The 19,147-nt window shown below is 35.2% G+C and overlaps 1 protein-coding gene across 3 annotated transcripts in view; it reads right to left on the bottom strand.

Annotated features, from left to right (window-relative positions):
- Window positions 1-19,147, bottom strand: part of SNX13 (sorting nexin 13) — a 135,073-nt gene that overhangs the window by 88,869 nt on the left and 27,057 nt on the right. For all 3 annotated transcript variants that reach the window (XM_086694900.1, XM_086694898.1, XM_086694899.1), the window contains exon 2: window positions 2,860-2,972. In XM_086694900.1, the coding sequence (XP_086551026.1) occupies window positions 2,860-2,972 (113 nt within the window). The remainder of the gene's footprint in view (window positions 1-2,859; window positions 2,973-19,147) is intronic.

Here is a 19,147-nt window from a genome sequence, read left to right as displayed (position 1 = left end):
ATTTTTTTAAAAAACACACAAAAAAATCCCTAAATGATCTTCCTTCCAAAAGTTTTCTTTTTATTAGAAAATAAGGAATTAGCTTTGACTATAAGCAAAATATATACATTAGCAACAATGTAGAAGGGCAAACTGCAGAACAAAAACAAAAGGTGGTTGCCATAGGAAATGTATTAATTCCTCTCAAACTTGCATTTTTAAGGGGAAAAAATAACTTTAAAAACTTGCACAATAAAAAAGCACTAAAATTAAGAAATGGTTAGTATATGGAATGTAATTATTTTACTTAAGATTGCTATTTAAAAACCTATTTTCGTTCTTACAATTCATAAAGCATTAAACCATACAAAGTTAAAGAAAAGACAATCATTCTTTGTAAAGACAAAATAGGAAAGATGTGATTCAGGAATTATGGTACTCATTGACCATAACAGAGTTAATTGAGAAATGCTTAATTAACTAACCCCCTGAGACAATTTTGGGAGGCCCTTAGTATTTAAGTTAAAGTTCCCTTACTATAGCAGGGAATTTCATGGAGATCAACAACCTGGGACAGAACATCTGATCAATTTATGATATAATACCAACTTAGGATTTCAGACCCTACCATGTGACTCTTCATATTATCTACCCAAAGAGTTTTAGTGGCCTTCACACACCCTTCAAAATTCCATCTTATCTAAAAATTTACAGAACTTTAGAATTGTCTAAAAAATATTTTGAGATTACTTCTTGATAAATCTGCAGACTCACAAAGGGAACAAGAAAAGTTACCATGACTCTGAAATGAATGGACTCATCACCCTTCCCCTTTTCCAAAACTTTATATGGAGCACTTTCGTGTAAGAGAAATGATTCTCCACTCCTCCACCTTCCAAAGGATCCTAGAGCTCCTGCTGACAAAGTTGCAATTTCCTCCATTTATGAAATATTGGAAAATATTCTGAAATCCTTCTCCATCACTTTTGCCAAAGTTTTATTCATTTAGTGAACAGAAGAAATCTCTCCTTTTCAGAGAAACAGGTCAAAACAGTCTCCTTTCCAATTGGTAAAATCAATCATGAGCCTATAGAGAAGAGGTGCAACCATATAGTTATGCAACCATGCTGCTCTGGTCTTAATTTGTAACAAAGAAGTCTAATTTATGAAGCAAAGAAGGCTGTAGACCTATAAAGTCTTCAGTCATCTTTATCATCAACAAAGATATTCAAAATTTTACTTATCTAATTCCTATGGCTTATTTCTAATTGCTTCAGTATATAGTATCATATCTAAGCAATAATGATGAAAATATTCAATCTGAAATATAGTTTTAGGAATAGTCCTTGAGGTAAATGTTTGATTTCTCACTTGTTCTACAAACAGTGGGTGCACTCCCTATAAAATGGCTACACATAACTTTCAAACCCTATTGTGAAAGAGGTGGGTGGTGTTATGTACATTTAGAAGTCAGTTCCTGAGTATCTTACACGGTCTCTCAGGACACAGTTTATATATGCTATTCAATTCAGCTAAGTTCTCTAAACCTATAGGTTCAAATAGCTCTTCCAAATATTTGGGGTCTCAAAAGATTTTTTAAAAAGAACTCAAGAGTGTGCCTAGGTGGCTGTGTCAGTTAAGCACCCAATTCTTGACTTTGGCTCAGTCATGATCTTACTACGGTTCGAAAATTTGAGTCCCATGTCAGCCTACTCCACGATGACAGCCAGAAGCCTGCTTGGGATTCTCTCCCTCTCCCACCCTCCACACTGGTGCCCGTGCTTGCTTTCTTTCTCTCAAAATACATAAACTTAAAAAAAAAAAAAAAAAAAAAGAACTCAAAGGTATTCATTCCACAATTACATAAATGTATCTTAAAAATACAGACACACACACACAAACATATATGTACATTCACACACACATAGTAACAACAAAATACTCAGCTAAGCGACCTTGGTTTGAGTATCTAAATAACAAGCATCTACCTCTGTTTTCTATAGATTTTCTCATATACAACTCACATCTGATACCAAATGCTCCATATAGGAAGCTATACTAAATCATGACTGAAACCTCTCTTGTAAAGGATTATCAATTCAAGGTAAAGCATAAACACTGTTAACCAAACAAACATGAAGAGAAAAAGGCAAAATCGGTTGTTTGAATCTTCTATAACAAAGTAACAGCATTCCCAAAGGGAAATTAACATTGTTTGAAGTCTAATCAATGAAACAGTATCTTCTATACTATATAAAACTTGAATCATCTCAATATAACTTATTAATAGATTTAAAATTTTTTCACTCCTAAAAGGTAATAACACCAAAAGGAATAAAAAATCTTTAAAACTGTCAAATTATACAAAAAGTTTATATCATTGGAAATTGAAAGCTTTTTGAAAATGATTACGCATATTTCTGATACAAATTACAATCACCATTGCTTTTTTTTTAATGTTTATTTTTGAGAGAGAGACAGAGAGCGCACACAAGCACGAATGGGGGGGGGGGGGAAGGGATAGAGAGAGAGGAGACACAGAATCCAAACCAGGATCCAGGCTCTGAGCTGTCAGCACAGAGCCCGACACAGGGCTCGAACTCACGAACTGGGAGATGATGACCTAAGCCAAAGTCGGATGCTCAACCGACTGAGCCACCCAGGTGTCCCCATTACATTGCTTTTATTTTATCAGGTATCTTAATTTTATTTCATTTAACTTTGGTAAAAAATAATTTGCAAAAAAGAGCATTCACAAACCATACTTCCATTTCTCATGGTCATTTTTTTCTTCTTCTTGAGGTCTCATGGTCATTTGTTTCAATTTTTAACAACAGAGTATGACATAGCAATTATAAGATTATCTTTGAGAATACTTACCCACCCACAAAGCAGAGGATATAAAATGCCAAATAAAATATTACAAAGGGTCCAAAGGTTATTAGAGAAAGGACAATGCCAAGGCTTCCCCATCCCCATATGGATAGACTGGTCTGAAATAAAGAAAAGGAAAATAATTTTTAATAAATAAATTTCCATATGAATTAGAAAAGAACAAACAAAACTTTTACATCCTTTCAACATATACAGTACTATTTGCAGTATTTGTTACATATTTGTTTTTGAAAATGTTAACTACATTCTTAGAGACTTATCTCTAAGAAACAATATACAGAATCTATATGTAGAAAGGGATTTATAGTACATCAGCAATGATTTTTTAAAAATCTAGTGGCAATGTAAAACCACAAAAGCAATCATTACACAAACTGTTGAATGATATGCTGGCATGAGAAATGATAAAAAAAAGTATTTATAAAAACATTTACATATGCACACATATATATAAAAGGCTAAATAGCCTCCAAAGTTGTACATGTTTAGAGTATTTCATCTTAAAACTAAGTTCCAACAGAAATACAGTATAACAACATTTTTTAAAACTTAAAATTTCAAGGTAAGAAATCCACATCTCACTGAAAATTTTACTCAAATTTACATAGAAATTTATAAAATTATAATTGCACAACTTCCAATTTTCAGTTACCAAAATATACCATGAGCTCAAAAAACATTTCCAAAATTCTCAATCCTTAAAAATAAACAAAAACCCCTGTTTTGTTTAGAATTATACTGTATTATATATTTAAAATACTCCTTTTGTTGAAGGCAAACTGGATTTTAGCAATTTAAGTCCTTACGAATAAATAAACGTATTCAATTCAGTAAGTTCCTACATGCATTTGCCTTGCACTGTGAGGTCTACAAAGGATGCAGTTGTCCCATTCCTGCCATCAAGGAGCACAGAGAAGAATGTCTTACAGGAATGAAACAATTAGACACTGAACCAAAAGAAAATAATAGAAAGCATTATAAGATGCTAAAGTGAACAAAATTAATGACCAAAAAACTGGAATAGACAGTAAGTTCTATGGATTATGAGAGAAAGAACAGTTTTATTTATTCATTCATTCCTCAGTCAATGAATGTTTCTTATGTGCTATAAGCTGAAGGTGCTTGGGGAAACCACAAGGAATAAAACATATCCTCATAAGGCTACTTTCTAGAAAAGAGAGCGATAAGCATACTCTCATAAATTTACACATTTGCGTAAGTTTACATTCCAGAAGGGGAAAAAAACAAGTAATGAATAAATGTACAGTTATATCAGCCAGGGAAAAGTGCTATGGAGAAAAATAAAGCAATTACATATGATTGCTATATAAGTTATATATATAGGACTATATAAGAAGCTTTCAGCTAGATGACATATGAACAGAAATCTTAGAAATGAGTCTTCCTGCCCCAAGTAATGTTTTTCCATTTATTCATATCCTCTTTAATGTCACTCTGTGGAAATTTTAAACATTTCTTCTTCTATATAAGGCTACTTCAATCTTGTTTGTTTGTATTTATTATCCTTTTTCCTCATTCTGGCCACTATTATCTTTTTAACCAGAGGACAGAACACCCACTGATGAAGTTTCTGCTCTGACCTCATGATTTCCTCCCTGAATCAGCTGGGGAAACTATTTCACCTACAGAAGTGGTCTCTGACTTCTAAGAGCTGAAAGTAAACCATGGGGATTTAAAATACAAAAGCAGTCCAATCCTTCTGCTGAACATCCAGTACCTGATCCACACTACAGTACAGCCAGAGGCCCAACTATGGAAAGCAGATGCTATTTCCCAAGATTCACTCAAAACCTTACCCACTGAATTCCCTGCAAAGAGTTCTCATACACTCTCAGGAAAGCTGAAACCAGACTATGACCCAAATACTTTAATCAATCTACCTTCTCCATTGAGATCTGGCCTAATATTTACAATATTATTCTTTCTTTACAATGTTAGATTTATGCTTGCTAGCCAGTTTGTCAAAACTAAACAACTTACTGCTTGGATATTTGAAGAGGTTTTAAAATGAAACGAAGCAAACTGGCTATCTCTGTAGATAAAGAGAGGAAGCATGCAATTGGAGGACAACCCACAGGAGGCTTCTCAAATATTCAGTAGGGTTCTATTTCTTAATCAACTGTTTGCATTAAACTGAATAAATGTAATATTTCTTCTATATGAATCATACATCTCACAATTAAAAAATTTTTCAAAGAACAATCACAGTTAGTTAATATGGGGAAGATTGTTTAATGCAGCAGTTAGTTAACGTGGTAGATGCTCGAATGTCTAAAACATAAGTTTTCAGAATCTTGTCTCTTCTCATTTGAAAATGGTAGCAAAATGATCAAAAAAATAAATTATTATTCATTCTACAAACACTTTTCAATATCTATCACAATGTGCCAGGCACTAGTGACTTAACGGTGAACAAAATAGACATTACTGTCATAGTTTTAAAATTCTACAAGAGAAGACCCTTTAATTGTGAAAGAAATTTTTATATTCCAGAGACTAATAAAATTAAGCATGTCAAATCAAGCAAGTCAGGGGCTCATTTATAGTTAATATCAAATTTTAAACTGTTCATGGAAACACCAGAATAGTGAATTGTCCAAAACTAGAAAGTTTCATGTTATTCCAAGTGTTCCCAGATATAATGTAATTGGTTGATATTATTATGTTATTATTTGGTGAGATTAAGGAAAACAACTAATCTTATACCATATAAAAATCTTGAGTTCTAATTATTTCCTAAGATGATAAAATTTAGGATAATTCTGTACATCAGAAACTTTTTACAAATTCAAATAAGTATTAATTACCTCAAGAAATGACCTACCATGGAAGCCAAAAAATAGAAACAGACCTCTATCACAGTGATTTACATTAAAATAATACTTGATATATTATCATTTTCTCCTCTAAATACAATAATCAACACCAAAATACCCATGCTATGTGATTCCCTAAACTCACGGACTTATCAACTAGGCAATGGAAGAAATTTTCAAAATCATCTACTCTAGTGCTTCTCAAACTTTAAGGACCTTAAATACAGACTCTTAAAATGCAGATGCTGATCCATTATCTCTGTGATTCTTTCATTTCTAACACGCTATCAGAACTGTTTAGAACTAAGAACAACTATCTATTTATAATTTTCCTTAATCTCTAGGTCCACAAAACCTTTTCCACAACTCCAAAATTCAAAAAGCTTTGAGAACCAAAACTGTACCAAACATTCTAAATACTATCTCATTTATTTCGCAGAACATTTTATGAAGTAATCAAGAACTTAGTACAGCATAGTGCCCCAAAAGTATGGACTCTGGAGTTAGACTGAGTGCAAATCTCACCTTTACTATTTATTAGTTGGGTAATCACCAAATGCCTTAATTTCCTCACCTATGTGGCTGTTGTGGGGAGTAAATGAGTCCCTGGTCTTGTATTCAATTTTACCTTAATCACAATTATTCCTAGTTTAGCAAGAGAGAAACCAAGCCACAGAGAAGCTTAAAATAAAAAACTGCCCAAGGTCATGCAAGCTAGTAAGTATAAAAGTGAGATTTGATTCTAGGGAAATCCCAGCTCCTTATTAAACCTTAAAATTTGTCACTGACAACTACCTAAAGTTAAATCACAAAAAGAAAAGAATGTTAAAATCATCAACGAGTGCTTCCCTTTATCCAAAAATTAATCAATTTAATACGCTTCCCAAGATATTAGTCAGAAAATGTCTTGTAATGAATATAATAAATCCCTGGTCTGAATATAAGTATATAATTTTTATTATTAGAAAATCAACATAACCATGTATACCCTACGTAAGTAACGGAAAGAATTTCAAGGGTCTCAATTTATGAGTATGTCCTCACACCTATACACATACATCAGTGTGGCTTTGAGCAGAGGGACACATAGGCATAAAAACTGACCCCTGCTTCCAAGATGTTCAAGAACCAAGAAAGGATAGTGCCTCCTGACAACAGGAAGCAAGTGGAAATAATTTTCCTTGTAATATTTTATGCCTATCAAGTCCTATTGATATCTGTTTCATCTGTTCCTCATCATAGTCTCTTATGATAGTAAAGGTAGCATCATATAGTAGTAAGAACACAAAGAAAATACAGAGTCAGTTTACCACTAACATTCTGTGTAACCTCTGTAAAATCACTCTCTTTGATCCAAAGTTCCCATTAGCACAGTAAGTGGACTCTCAAGTCAAATCTAACTGTAATAGATTGATTAAGTAACTTTCTTCATAATGACACAGCTATTTCAATGCAAAGCCAGACCCAGATTCTCCTGGCTATAGGAGAATGGGACTAAGTGGAAAGAGCTATTTTATTTTATATCACATAAAAAACAGATGGTCAGAGCTCCCACAACATGGACGTCAGACTGTGATGTAAGTCTCACTAGAATGGGTCAACCACCCTCAGGGTTATAATGACCTGGTATATCTGAACACATTATATGGCATAGGGCAGCCAGACAGATAGGGATGAGAATCTTAAAACTGATACTACTTCAGCGCCAATGTGGGTCACAGAAGTCATATGATTTCTTATGAAATCTTACTTCTTATGAAACTTTACTTACTTAACAAAAAAAATAAGTACTCATAAGAAGGGTGGCCTTATTGTAACTATATGGAACCTTGTCTTATTCAACATTATATAATAATTTAACCAAAGCCTGGTACAAAGAAGTTGTTCACTAATTATGTAACTATTTAATTTACTAACTAGAGAAGTAAAATGAAGGGGATGGAAGGAAAGGGGAAGGGAGAAAAGGAGGGGAAAGGGGAAATGGCAAGAAAGGAAGAAGGTCTAGGAAAAGTGAAAAGGAAAAGCAGCCTAAATTGAAGTGCTCCTCCACCCCTCACCTTATGGCTTTAAGCAGAGCTATACATTCTTTCTAGTACAAACCATACCAAATTCCCACTCTCAAAAATCACTCAAAAAGCTGGACTTTGTTCTTCCACGAGACTGATGTACAAAAAAGCTTTCCTTAGGCTGCCTCAACACATGCTCACGGCATCCCACCTTATTATTTCCTTTTCAGGGAGGAAGTCACAGAACAGGAGCCACACAGGGATCATGAGTACATCTGCTGGGGCAACTGGTCCCAAACCCTGCTTTTCACACTCCAGGGACACAGGAATAAAGATCCTCTTCCACTCACTCTTACTTAAGATACCTAGTATATTCTTGGGAGGATAGTTAAAGACTACTGTGATCGGGTGTATTGAGCCAGGGGAGATAGAGGGCCTGTGGAAAGGGTAGACACCTCAGGCAATGACCCTGGTCTCCAAGATGGCTGAATACCCAACCTGCAAAGGTAACAGCCACTGGATACTTGTGGAGTTTCTCCTACCTCTCCCAATCGGGGGTGTGTATTTTTAGTTCTCTGGTAATAGAACCTTCTCCCTTACAAGAAAAGTGTATTGTTCAACTGTTACAGATTTTCAAGAATGAATTATATACAAATAAACAGATGACCGCTTGAACAAACCCTTCACTTTTTATTAGAGCAGTAGTTATAAAAGGTCATAGACTACCACACAATTATACACAATCAGGACTCCTAGCATCCAATGACAAAGAATATACAAGCTACAATAAATTACTGTTTTTTAAACTAGATTACTGTCAATTACCACATACCTATACACAGTTTGAAAACAATAGCAGGTACATTCATAATATGCATTTGTTTATTCAGGATACAAACTACGTTATAGGCTGCAGACCCTCTTCTCATCCCCACAGCCCATACACTGGGAATCACTGAATTGGAGTCTTGATGTAACTGTAGTATTGAAAACAAAAGAAAACAAAAGACTGTATTAACTGAACACTTTCTCTTATACAGGAAAAATCATAAAATTATTTAAAATGTGGATGAGGCAGTATAGCAAAGAATAGTCCTGACAGGCTTCCAATAAATACTCAAAGCCTCAAATTGAAAAACTACTTGCTTATTTTTTTAATATAAGTATATACAGATACTTTTTTAAATGATTTATGAGGAATGAAGAAAATGGAGGTAGAGGAGACAATTATAAGAACTAGACATCTAAAAATACTTTGCTGTGTGGATCTGATTTTCTAATGGTATAAATACGTTTATACCATCAAAAGCAAAGTAAAATCAACCTAACTATATACTACTAATGTGGAATAACCACACAGAGAAACTATTTTAAGTGATTTTACAGTACAGTTATTCAACTGTGGATCATTAGTGGTATGCAACTCTAATAACAATAACAATGAAAATCTAATAGTGTGCTTCAGTAGAAAAATAGTGTTGACAGTTCTACTAAAGCGAACCAGGGCTATTGAAGCAATGGTTGATTCCAAGACTGGGGCAGGAAATAAGTTTAAACTGGGCCTGCGCACCTTGATATACCAGAAAGCTACTATAGACTGCTGAGGACAAGTCAGAAGGACTCAGGAGAGGCGTTTGGGTGGTTCAGTCAGGCTCTTGACTTTGGCTCAGGTCATGCATGATCTCACGGTTCATGGGTTTGAGCCCCCCAAACAAATAAACTTTAAAAAAAGGACTCAAGACAACCTGAAAACGCTTTAATTGGTTAAAGATGGCATCACTAAAATTAGTAACTGCAGTGGACGGGAGCACTTCAAATATTTGAGTTCATGAAAATATGAAGACTTTTTTTAAATTCCATTAATGACCTTTAAAGGGTGCAACTCTGTTTGAAAAGTGGCACAGAATTAAGCATTTATCAGGGTAATCAGAAAGTTTATGAAAATTTAATTTCTCTTTAAGGAAATATTCCATATAATAAAGAAGAAATGATAGAATCAGAATAGCACCATATTGCAATCCTTAATATATTAGAGGTCTAGCAGAGGAAGAAGGGAAGGAGGGAGGGAGAGAGAAAACGAACACAAACCGGATATCATATGCTTCCTGAAAGAAAAAAACACACCACCATCTATGAAATATTCTTGTATGGAGGTGGAATCAAACCTGAATCTGATTTCAGGAAATCAGAAGACTAGAGAAAATGTTACAGTACACCATGGAGATGACCTAAGCAAAAACTCGAGACTGTGAGAAACACTAAAGGGCAAAAAACCCAGAGTTCCTTCAACAAATGAAGGGTAAGAGAAAACCCATATAAGAGAAGGGGGCAAGGGAGGAAGGAAGAGGGTTTGGGAGAATCTGTGGGTAAAACTGCAATATGTAGAGCTTATTCAACTTGATTTTAACAGAAATACAGTGGAGAAAGGAAAAGAGAAAAAAGGATGAGGAAGGAAAAGAGAAATGGGTAATGGGTAATTCTTAATATTTTCTGGATATTTAATGATATTAAGTTACTGCTTATTTTTTACTTGGTAGAAGGACATTATGGTTATATTTTAACAAAGAGAATCTTTATGTTTTACAGACACATGAGGAATTATTTACAGATTAAATCCTATATCTAGAATACACTTCAAAATAATTCTGTAAGTAGAGACTGGGGAAAAAGTGAAAAAACATATAGATAAAACGTAACTGTCCATGTGTTGATAAATGTCTAAGATGGGCATGAGGATAGGGAATTCATTAATCTTTCTACTTTTAATGCTTGAAATGCTTTATCAAAAAATTGTTTAAACATACACAATAATCACAAAATTTACATACATAGCAAATGTACTTGAATTTCTTAAGTAACCACTTCACAAAATAAACAGCCCACAAACATGCTCCATGTTTACACCCCAGAAAATAATTTGGGATTAAAAATTTCCCATCATTAGTTCACAGTGGAGCAACATACACTTGGCTATTATTCTTTTAGGGGCCCCTGGGTAGCTCAGTCAGTTAAGCATCCAACTTCAGTGCAGGTCATGATCTCATGGTTCATGGTTTTGAGTCCCACGTTGGGAACCGTGCTGACAGCTCAGAGCCTGGAACCTGCTTCAGATTCTGTGTCTCCCTCTCTCTCTGCCCCTCCCCTACTCACATGTGTCTCTTTCAAAAAGAAAAGAGAAGAAATGAAAAGAAAAAGAAAAGAAAAAGATTCTTTTAAATATGCAACTAACTAATGAGTTTTAACATCCTATTTTTTCCGTGGTTATGTGCACGTTTTATATAAGAACAACTATTCAAAATAATTATTTTGGGGGATTTCATATGATTCTATAATAATTACATAGCTATGTACTGGGCCTTAATTACACAAAGATGTATCAGTTTGTCCTCAATATGCTCACAAACTAAATAAGTAAAATACACTTGTAATGACAACATAGAACAGTGATTAAGTATCACAATAAAAAGATTTACAAAGTGGAAATACAGAAAAGATAAAGCCTCTAGAGCAAACTCCTTTGAAATTGCCTTCAAAAGGCAATTCTGCAGTTAAGAAAATCAATCTCTTTTCTTTACAGTCACCTACTTTTTTTCCATCAAAATGGTATTACCCAAAACTGATTACAAACTTTATTCACTAAAGTTCTGGTAATTTCCAAAAATAAAAACTCCAACTGAACAAAGATTCACAGATGCTAAGGCTATTCAAGAGAAAGTACCCTTGGATTTAAAAGTAGGACAAAGAATGTCATTTGTTTACTGAATTTAAGCCTGATGCTCAAGGCTATTTATAATGTTATCCCTAAATATATTTAAAGATTCCATTTATAAATGGCAACAAAGTAAGTTGTGAGGAATAAATGCACTATTCAAGAACTTCCAAAAAACTACACATAATCAAAGACATTCTTTTCAACAAATGATACTGGGAAAAATAAACATCCATATGCAAAAAAAAAAAAAAAGAAAGAATTTAAGACAACATATCTTATAACTGTCATAAAAAAGTAACTCAAAATAGATCAAAGACCTGAAAGTAAAAGACAAAACTATAAAACTCCAGAAGAAAACATAAGAGAAAACCTACATGACCTTGAGCATGATGATGACTTTTTAGCTACAACACCAAAGACAACCCATTAAGAAATAAATGATAAACTGCACTTCATTAAAATTAAAAACCTCTGTTCAGCAAAAGATAGTATCACAATAAGTAAAAGATCAGCCACAGAGTAGGAGAAAATATTTGCAAAAGACACATCAGATAAAGGAGTTATCCAGAATATACAAAGAACTCTTAAAATTCAAAAATAAGAAAACAATCCTAATTAAAAAATGAGCCAAAGACTTTAATAGACACCTCACTGAAGAAGATATACACGCAAATAAGCATGTGAGAAGATATTCTACATCATACGTCATCAGGGAGATGTGAATTAAAACCACAATGAGATACCACCACACATCTATCAGAATGGCCAATATCCAGGACACTGACAACACCAAATACTGACATGAAGTGGGACAACAGGAAATCTCATACACTGCTAGTGAAAAGGTAAAATGCCATTCTGGAGGTCAATTCGGCAATTTCTTACAAAACTAAATATACTCTTACCATATGATCCAGAAATCATGCTCCTTAGTATTTACCCAAAAGGAATGAAAACATGCCCATAAAAAACCTGCACAGAATTTATTTAAAGCAAGTGTATTCATCACTGGCAAAACTTAGAAGCAACCAAGATGTCCTAAAGTAGTTGAGTAGATAAACTGTGGTACGTTCAAACAATGGAATATTATTCACCACTAAAAAGAAATGAGCTATCTAACCATGAAAAGACATGGAGAACCTTAAATGTGTGTTACAATGTTAAAGAAGCTAATATAAAAAAGTTACATACTGTAGGATTCCAACTATATAACATTCTGCAAAAGGCAAAACTATGAAGACAATAAAAACATCAGTGGTTGAGGGAGACAAGATAGGAAGGTGAACAAGTAAAGAGTACAGAGAATTTTTAGGGGACTGAAAATACCCTGGATGATATTATGATGGATATGTTATTATACTTCTGCTGCAACCCACCAAATGTACAACACGAACAAAGGTGAACCCCAAGGTAAACTAGAGTTTGGGTGATTATCATGCATCTAATTAAGTTTAGCCTCCACAAAATCTACCATTCTTGTGAGAGATATATAAGGGAGACTACATACATGTATATGAGAACAGAAAACAGATGGGAATCTCTATACCTTCCCCCCAATTCGTAAACGGAAAATTGCTCACCAAAAAATCTTTTAAAAACTACATATAAATAATCACAAGTACAAAATGATTTCACAAAGAGAGAAAATGATAACAAGATGTCATCAGTCATAAATTAAAAGAACAAATGCTAAAAGTCACACTCAAAATTCATGCAACTTTTTTTTTTTTTAATTTTTTTTTCAACGTTTTTATTTATTTTTGGGATAGAGAGAGACAGAGCATGAATGGGGGAGGGGCAGAGAGAGAGGGAGACACAGAATCGGAAACAGGCTCCAGGCTCTGAGCCATCCGCCCAGAGCCCGACGCGGGGCTCGAACTCACGGACCGCGAGATCGTGACCTGGCTGAAGTCGGACGCTTAACCGACTACGCCACCCAGGCGCCCCTGCAACTTTTAATAAAATGTAAAAAAAAAAAAAAACACAGAACTATTTTTATATATTAAAATCAACTATTTAAATTCACTTCACAAATTTCATAATCTCTCATCTTAGTATAGGAAACTAGAGATCAACCACTCTGACATAGAAAACTACAAACACAGATAAACTACAAACATATAAAAAAAAAACCACAGAACTATTTTTATATATTAAAATCAACTATTTAAATTCACTTCACAAATTTCATAACCTCTCATCTTAGTATAGGAAACTAGAGATCAACCACTCTGACACAGAAAACTACAAACACAGATAAACTACAAACATATAAAAAATATGTATCACCTAAGTATGGAAAATTATTAGATCATCAAAATTTTGGTTGATATAATATACCAGCACATACTTCAATTCCACTTAGACTCCCCTCTCCACCCAAAGAAAATTACACTTCCCTTATTCAAGGCTCCTTAGTAAATAAATACCTCTTATAATCTACTATGATATGGTGAAAAGCCAGTGAATTCAAAAATTAATCATCAAATTCTAACATTTTGTGGCACTATTTTAAATATATTTTTTTTTAATTTTTTTATTAGTTTTCTTTATTTTTGAGAGGCAGAGAGAGACAGAGCATGAGTGGGGGAGGGGCAGAGAGAGAGGGGAACACAGAATCTGAAGCAGGCTCCAGGCTCTGAGCTGTCAGCACAGAGCCCTAGGCGGGGCCCAAACTCAGGAACCATGAGATCATAACCTGAGCTGAAGCTGGACACTCACCCGACTGAGCCACCCAGGTGCCCCTTAAATATAATTTTTAATTGTAAGTTCTAATTTTTATACCAATGAAATTTATTTACTTACAAGAAAAAGCTGTTGCTAAAACATGCACAATCAAAACTATGACAGTTCCACTTGCAAGAATCATTACTCCTCCCTCCCATGAAGAAAAAGCAGAAAAGCCAAAGGTAAGCTCCAATATATCTATCTGATTTTCCCATGGAATGAGTAGGAGACTTCCTATAAAAATTGACTCAACAAAAAGAAATAAATCAAGATAATACAGTAAGCCCTAACAAATTAGGTGTTCTGAACTTGAAACTGACAGAAACATTATTTATCTGGGTTGAATTCTTGGGGCAAAACAACAAAGTAGAGTGGGAAGGGTGTGAGAAAGACAGAGACAGAAACAAAGAGACACAGAAAGAGAGAGAGAGAGAGAGAGAGAGAGAGAGAGGGGGGGGGCATAAAATAATAGAAAAATATCCTCCCTAAGTGTTCAGAATCAAGACCTCAGCAAACAAGGAGCAGAGGGTAAGGAAAATTCACTGTCAGAATACTTACTGCATGTGGAGTAAGTCTCAGCCCATTTGACTTCATGACCCAATTATTATTCAATCTTCCAAACTAAGGGATTGAACCTGTCTCCTTTTCCACCATAGTCTTCTGTGGCTTCCAGTCAAGTTTCCTCTCTTATCCTAATATGCAATAGAACCAAATATATCTCAAATATCTCAGTAGGTGATTCTGAGATCTTTGGTTGATCTCTGGTTGATCTTTGTTATAAACAATTTAAGGTTGGAGAAAGGGATCAAAAAGTGGTGTGTTTTATTTGGCCAACAAATGATTTTTTTTTAATTCTTAATAAACATTTAAAACATCACATACAAATCAGAATTTCAGGCTTTTCTTGAAAAATGAAAAATTTGGATATCAAAGATTAACATGCCTGCAAGGGAACAATGAGATAAAATTGAGTGGCAATAACCCCCATGAAAATGAGCCAGGAAGTCCTTAGTATTGCCACAGTACCAACACCTGCTAAGGTTTATCTGATTCTGGGTCCAAGATGTAATTTATCGTCAGAACTTCACAGCTGTTTTAAAGATGCCAAATGTTGACCTATGTCATTATCAAAAGTGGGAAAACAGAAGATAAACCAAGAGTAACATGTTTTAAAAATGGCAACAGTCTATTACTTAGTGGAAGCAAAGGTATAAATGCATGTGCCCATTTCATGGAAGAGACCTGAATTCACATATCTAAGTCAGGTCTTTCCTTTTCCCTAGTTTAGTCTGACAACAAACAGTTTAAAGAAGAATAAGCTAATAGTCTCTAGAAGAATCCAATGGGTAAGAAAAGGAAGGAAAAAAAAATTAGGAAATCACAAATAGGGATTACAAACAGGAAACTTCTGAAATCTATTAAAGTGGTTAAGGATAAAAGGAGGGGCAATGGGGTGGCTCAGGAGGTTAGGTGTCCAACTGGTGATTTTAGCTCAGGTCATGATCTCACAGTCCTGGGATCGACCCCCATTATTGGTCTTAGTGCAGAGAGTAAAGCCTGCTTGGGATTCTCTCTCTCCCTCTCTCTCTGCCCCTCCCCTACTTGTGCTCCCTCCCTCTCTCTCTCTCTCCTTCAAAATAAGTAAAGGGATCAAGGAAAATTAATACTGCTCTGTACATATGCCTTGATCATCTTTAAGAAAAAAAAGAAGAAGAAAAAAAATCCTGCAATTCCCAGGATTCTGTTTTCACTGTCATAGAATCTTCTATACATCCAATCCCTGAGTAACTTTGTTTTCTAATCCACCACTTTTCACTACCTCTTATGTACTGTGACTTTCAGAACTGTGCCTCCAGCCCACATATGCCTCTTGAGTTTCTAAAAGTTACATTGAACTGCATACTTAACATTTCTGCCTAAGGTTCTCATGGGTACCTCAAATTCATCATGTCTAAAATTAAACTCATTACATACCTTAAATATCTCCTATATTCCCTTACTTAAAAGAAGCATCAGTGCCTATCCAATTACTGAAAAGATAAATCTCAGAGTTATCTTGGACTGTCCCCTCTTGGAACTGTCACATCCAACTAATTACATTTTATATCCTAAATATCTCTTGGGTCCTTCCCCTCTTCACCATTAAAGCCTTAGACAAGACCTTCACTATAGCCTGCAAGACTACAATTTCTGCCTCCCCTCTATTCTATCCCCCTTACTGCCAAAATGACCTTTGAAAAGATTCTGAAATACCTGGCTATTCCATGAGCAGAACTTATTCTCTTCTGTGTATCCTTTAGGATGGATTATCTTTCCTCTTTAGCAAGAATCTCTATCAAATTCCCCTCAAGTACCAGCTCAAACTTACATGTTCCATGAAACAAGTCCTCCCTCACAAGCACATCTCTCTCCATAGAGAGAATGTTCAGTCCCTGCATTCTCTGTCTACACAGCACTATTTAAAATTCTACAGGGGCACCTGGGTGGCTCAGTCAGTCAAGCATCCGACTTTGGCTCAGGTCATAATTTCATGGCTCATGAGTTTTAGCCCTGCATCAGGTTCTGTGCTGATGGCTGAGGGCCTAGAGCCTGCTTTGGATTCTGTGTCTCCCTCTCTCGCTGCCCTCCCCCGCTTGCACTCTGTCTCTCTCTTAAAAATAAACATTAAGTTTTTCTTTTTTAATTCTACAGAGTTATTCATATGTATGTGCCTTTCTAGACTGGAAGCTTCTTTCATTAATTGACTAAACATTTACTAAGATCTATCATGTGCCCACCATAGCCAAGTTCTGCGGTTTCAAAGATAAGTAAAGCACTGTTCATGCCTCAAGAAGCTCACAGTCTCATGAAAAGAATCACATATATACAAATATAAAAAAATGCAGTAAGTAAAATGATAGAAATGCATCAGCTATTACAAGGCAATAAGTGATCTGATCCAGCATGAAGAGGAGAAAGGACAACAAATCAGAGGAAGCAACCTGAAACAGGTGATACCTAAGATTAGTCTCAGAGAGTAACAGGACATAGCCAGGTGAAGAACAGGGAACCTGATAAAAAGACGACAGGAACAGGCACTGAAGCAAGAAACGCTTCCATGGGGAGTCCAGTGAAGGTTGTTTTTATAAAGTAGATTGTAAGAAGTATACACGATACTCAAGTTTAAACCATTCTATCAACTACCTGCAAGATTTCAAAACTGGAGACAGAAAAACCTATGAAGGGCAATTACAGTCATATTATCTAAAAGTCAGAAACGGCAAAGGTAGGGTGGATGGACCAAAGTCTATAGACTGGAGAAGTATCTGGATGACTCAACCAATAAACCTTGTGAGTAACTGCATGGAGCATGAGAAAGAGCCATCATCATAGCTTTTTAAGCTTCAGTAGTAACTGGCTGAACAACCAGTCACCCAAAACAACACCGAGGACAACAGGGTTGGGGGAATGTTTATTGTTTTGTTTTGTAGATGAAGAAGTCAAGTTCATTAAGGGGCATGTTGAGGGTAATATACAAGACCTCAAGTGAAGATAGTCTGCAAGCAACTGAATATAGTAATACAAGTTATTTTCAAGGAAATACTCCGGCTACAGATACAGAATTTGAAGTTATTGTCACACAAATAGTAATCTTATAAATTAGAATGAAGTAGATCATGAAGAGAGCATCAAGTCAAAACGGAAACACTGGTAACATCAACATTTTAAAGGGCAGAAAAAGAAAAATGAAGCCCATGAGGAGGGCTGAGAAGGCAAGCTTAAAAAGACAAAAAGAACCCATAACTCAGTGGAGTCCTAGAAGCTAACAGTATCTCCATAAGAAAGAAGTTATCAGCAGTGTCCAGGGGACTTGACAACAAATGGTAACTGATGATTTTACTGAGAGCAGCATAATAGAGTAGTAAGCATAGAACAACACTGCAGTAGTTTTAGGAATAAGTGGGAAGAGATTTGTATGTATGTCAGGCTCTAGGAAAAAACCTAGTAAAAAGAATACAGGTCAAATAGGTGTGACTGAGCAGTAGCTGAAGGATTCAAAGGTACAAAGACAGTCGGACCTCTAATTAATTGCAAGAGGTATAGCTGTTTCCAAAATTTAAAGTTCTTTTACCGCATGGAACTTAGGTATCATGTTCAACGTTATCTCCTCATAGCTACCAAAATTCCTGGAACACAATACAATTCAAAGAGTCTGTGATATGTATGAATATGAATATATGAATGAATTCAGGAGGAGGCTCCTTTTCTAATAGAACTGACCCCCCCCAAAAAAAAACCTAAAAAGAAATAGCCCCTAGAAGCATGTGTCTAGAAGTGATAATAAGAATTATCAAGTATCTCAAGTTATCATTTCAGAGATTCATTCACAATTAATGGAACTTAATGCACAAATGTATAGGATATGATGTCCCATGCTAAGATCTTTTCAGTCTTTGCCATCCAATTATTTACGAGTGAACAAGACAAAATAATTTTTATTTGAAATATAAAGCCGGTAATTGTTACATATGTAAAAAGCAGGTTACATCTACTCATCCCATCCTCTCATCCACAGCTCTAAGAATCCTATTATCCTACTTACGTTTCCCTCCCCCAACCTCACCATGGTCTAGACCAGGTATCTCTAGGAAGTCAACTTCCTTTCTATGACACAAAGGAAGTCAACTTACTGTTTAGCAGACAATGTATACCTTGTGAGACCTGACTTCATCAGTGATCTGAGCTAGGCTCTCTGTCAGTAACTTAAAAAAGTACAAATTGTAGCCAGCCAATGGTGGGCAATGGACCTGAAAAAGAATATGTACATTCTGGGGCTGAGGTGGCTATTTTAAGGAACAGATAAGCCAATGAGTAAGCCAGGAAACCAACTGAGACAAAAACTGAAAATGAAGCAAACACATCCTGCAAAGCTGAGATGAGAGACTTTGTGGGTACCTGTGAGAGAAAGAAAGACAAAGTGGGAGAGAAGGAGAAAGAAGGATTGGGGAGAA

Source organism: Puma concolor, chromosome A2, assembly GCF_028749965.1.
Source record: "Puma concolor isolate L17-30 chromosome A2, mPumCon1.1.hap2, whole genome shotgun sequence".
In the NCBI taxonomy this organism is placed as follows: Eukaryota; Metazoa; Chordata; class Mammalia; order Carnivora; family Felidae; genus Puma; species Puma concolor.
The sequence above is the reverse complement of the archived record's forward strand: the minus strand, read 5'-3'. Positions and strand labels throughout refer to the sequence as shown.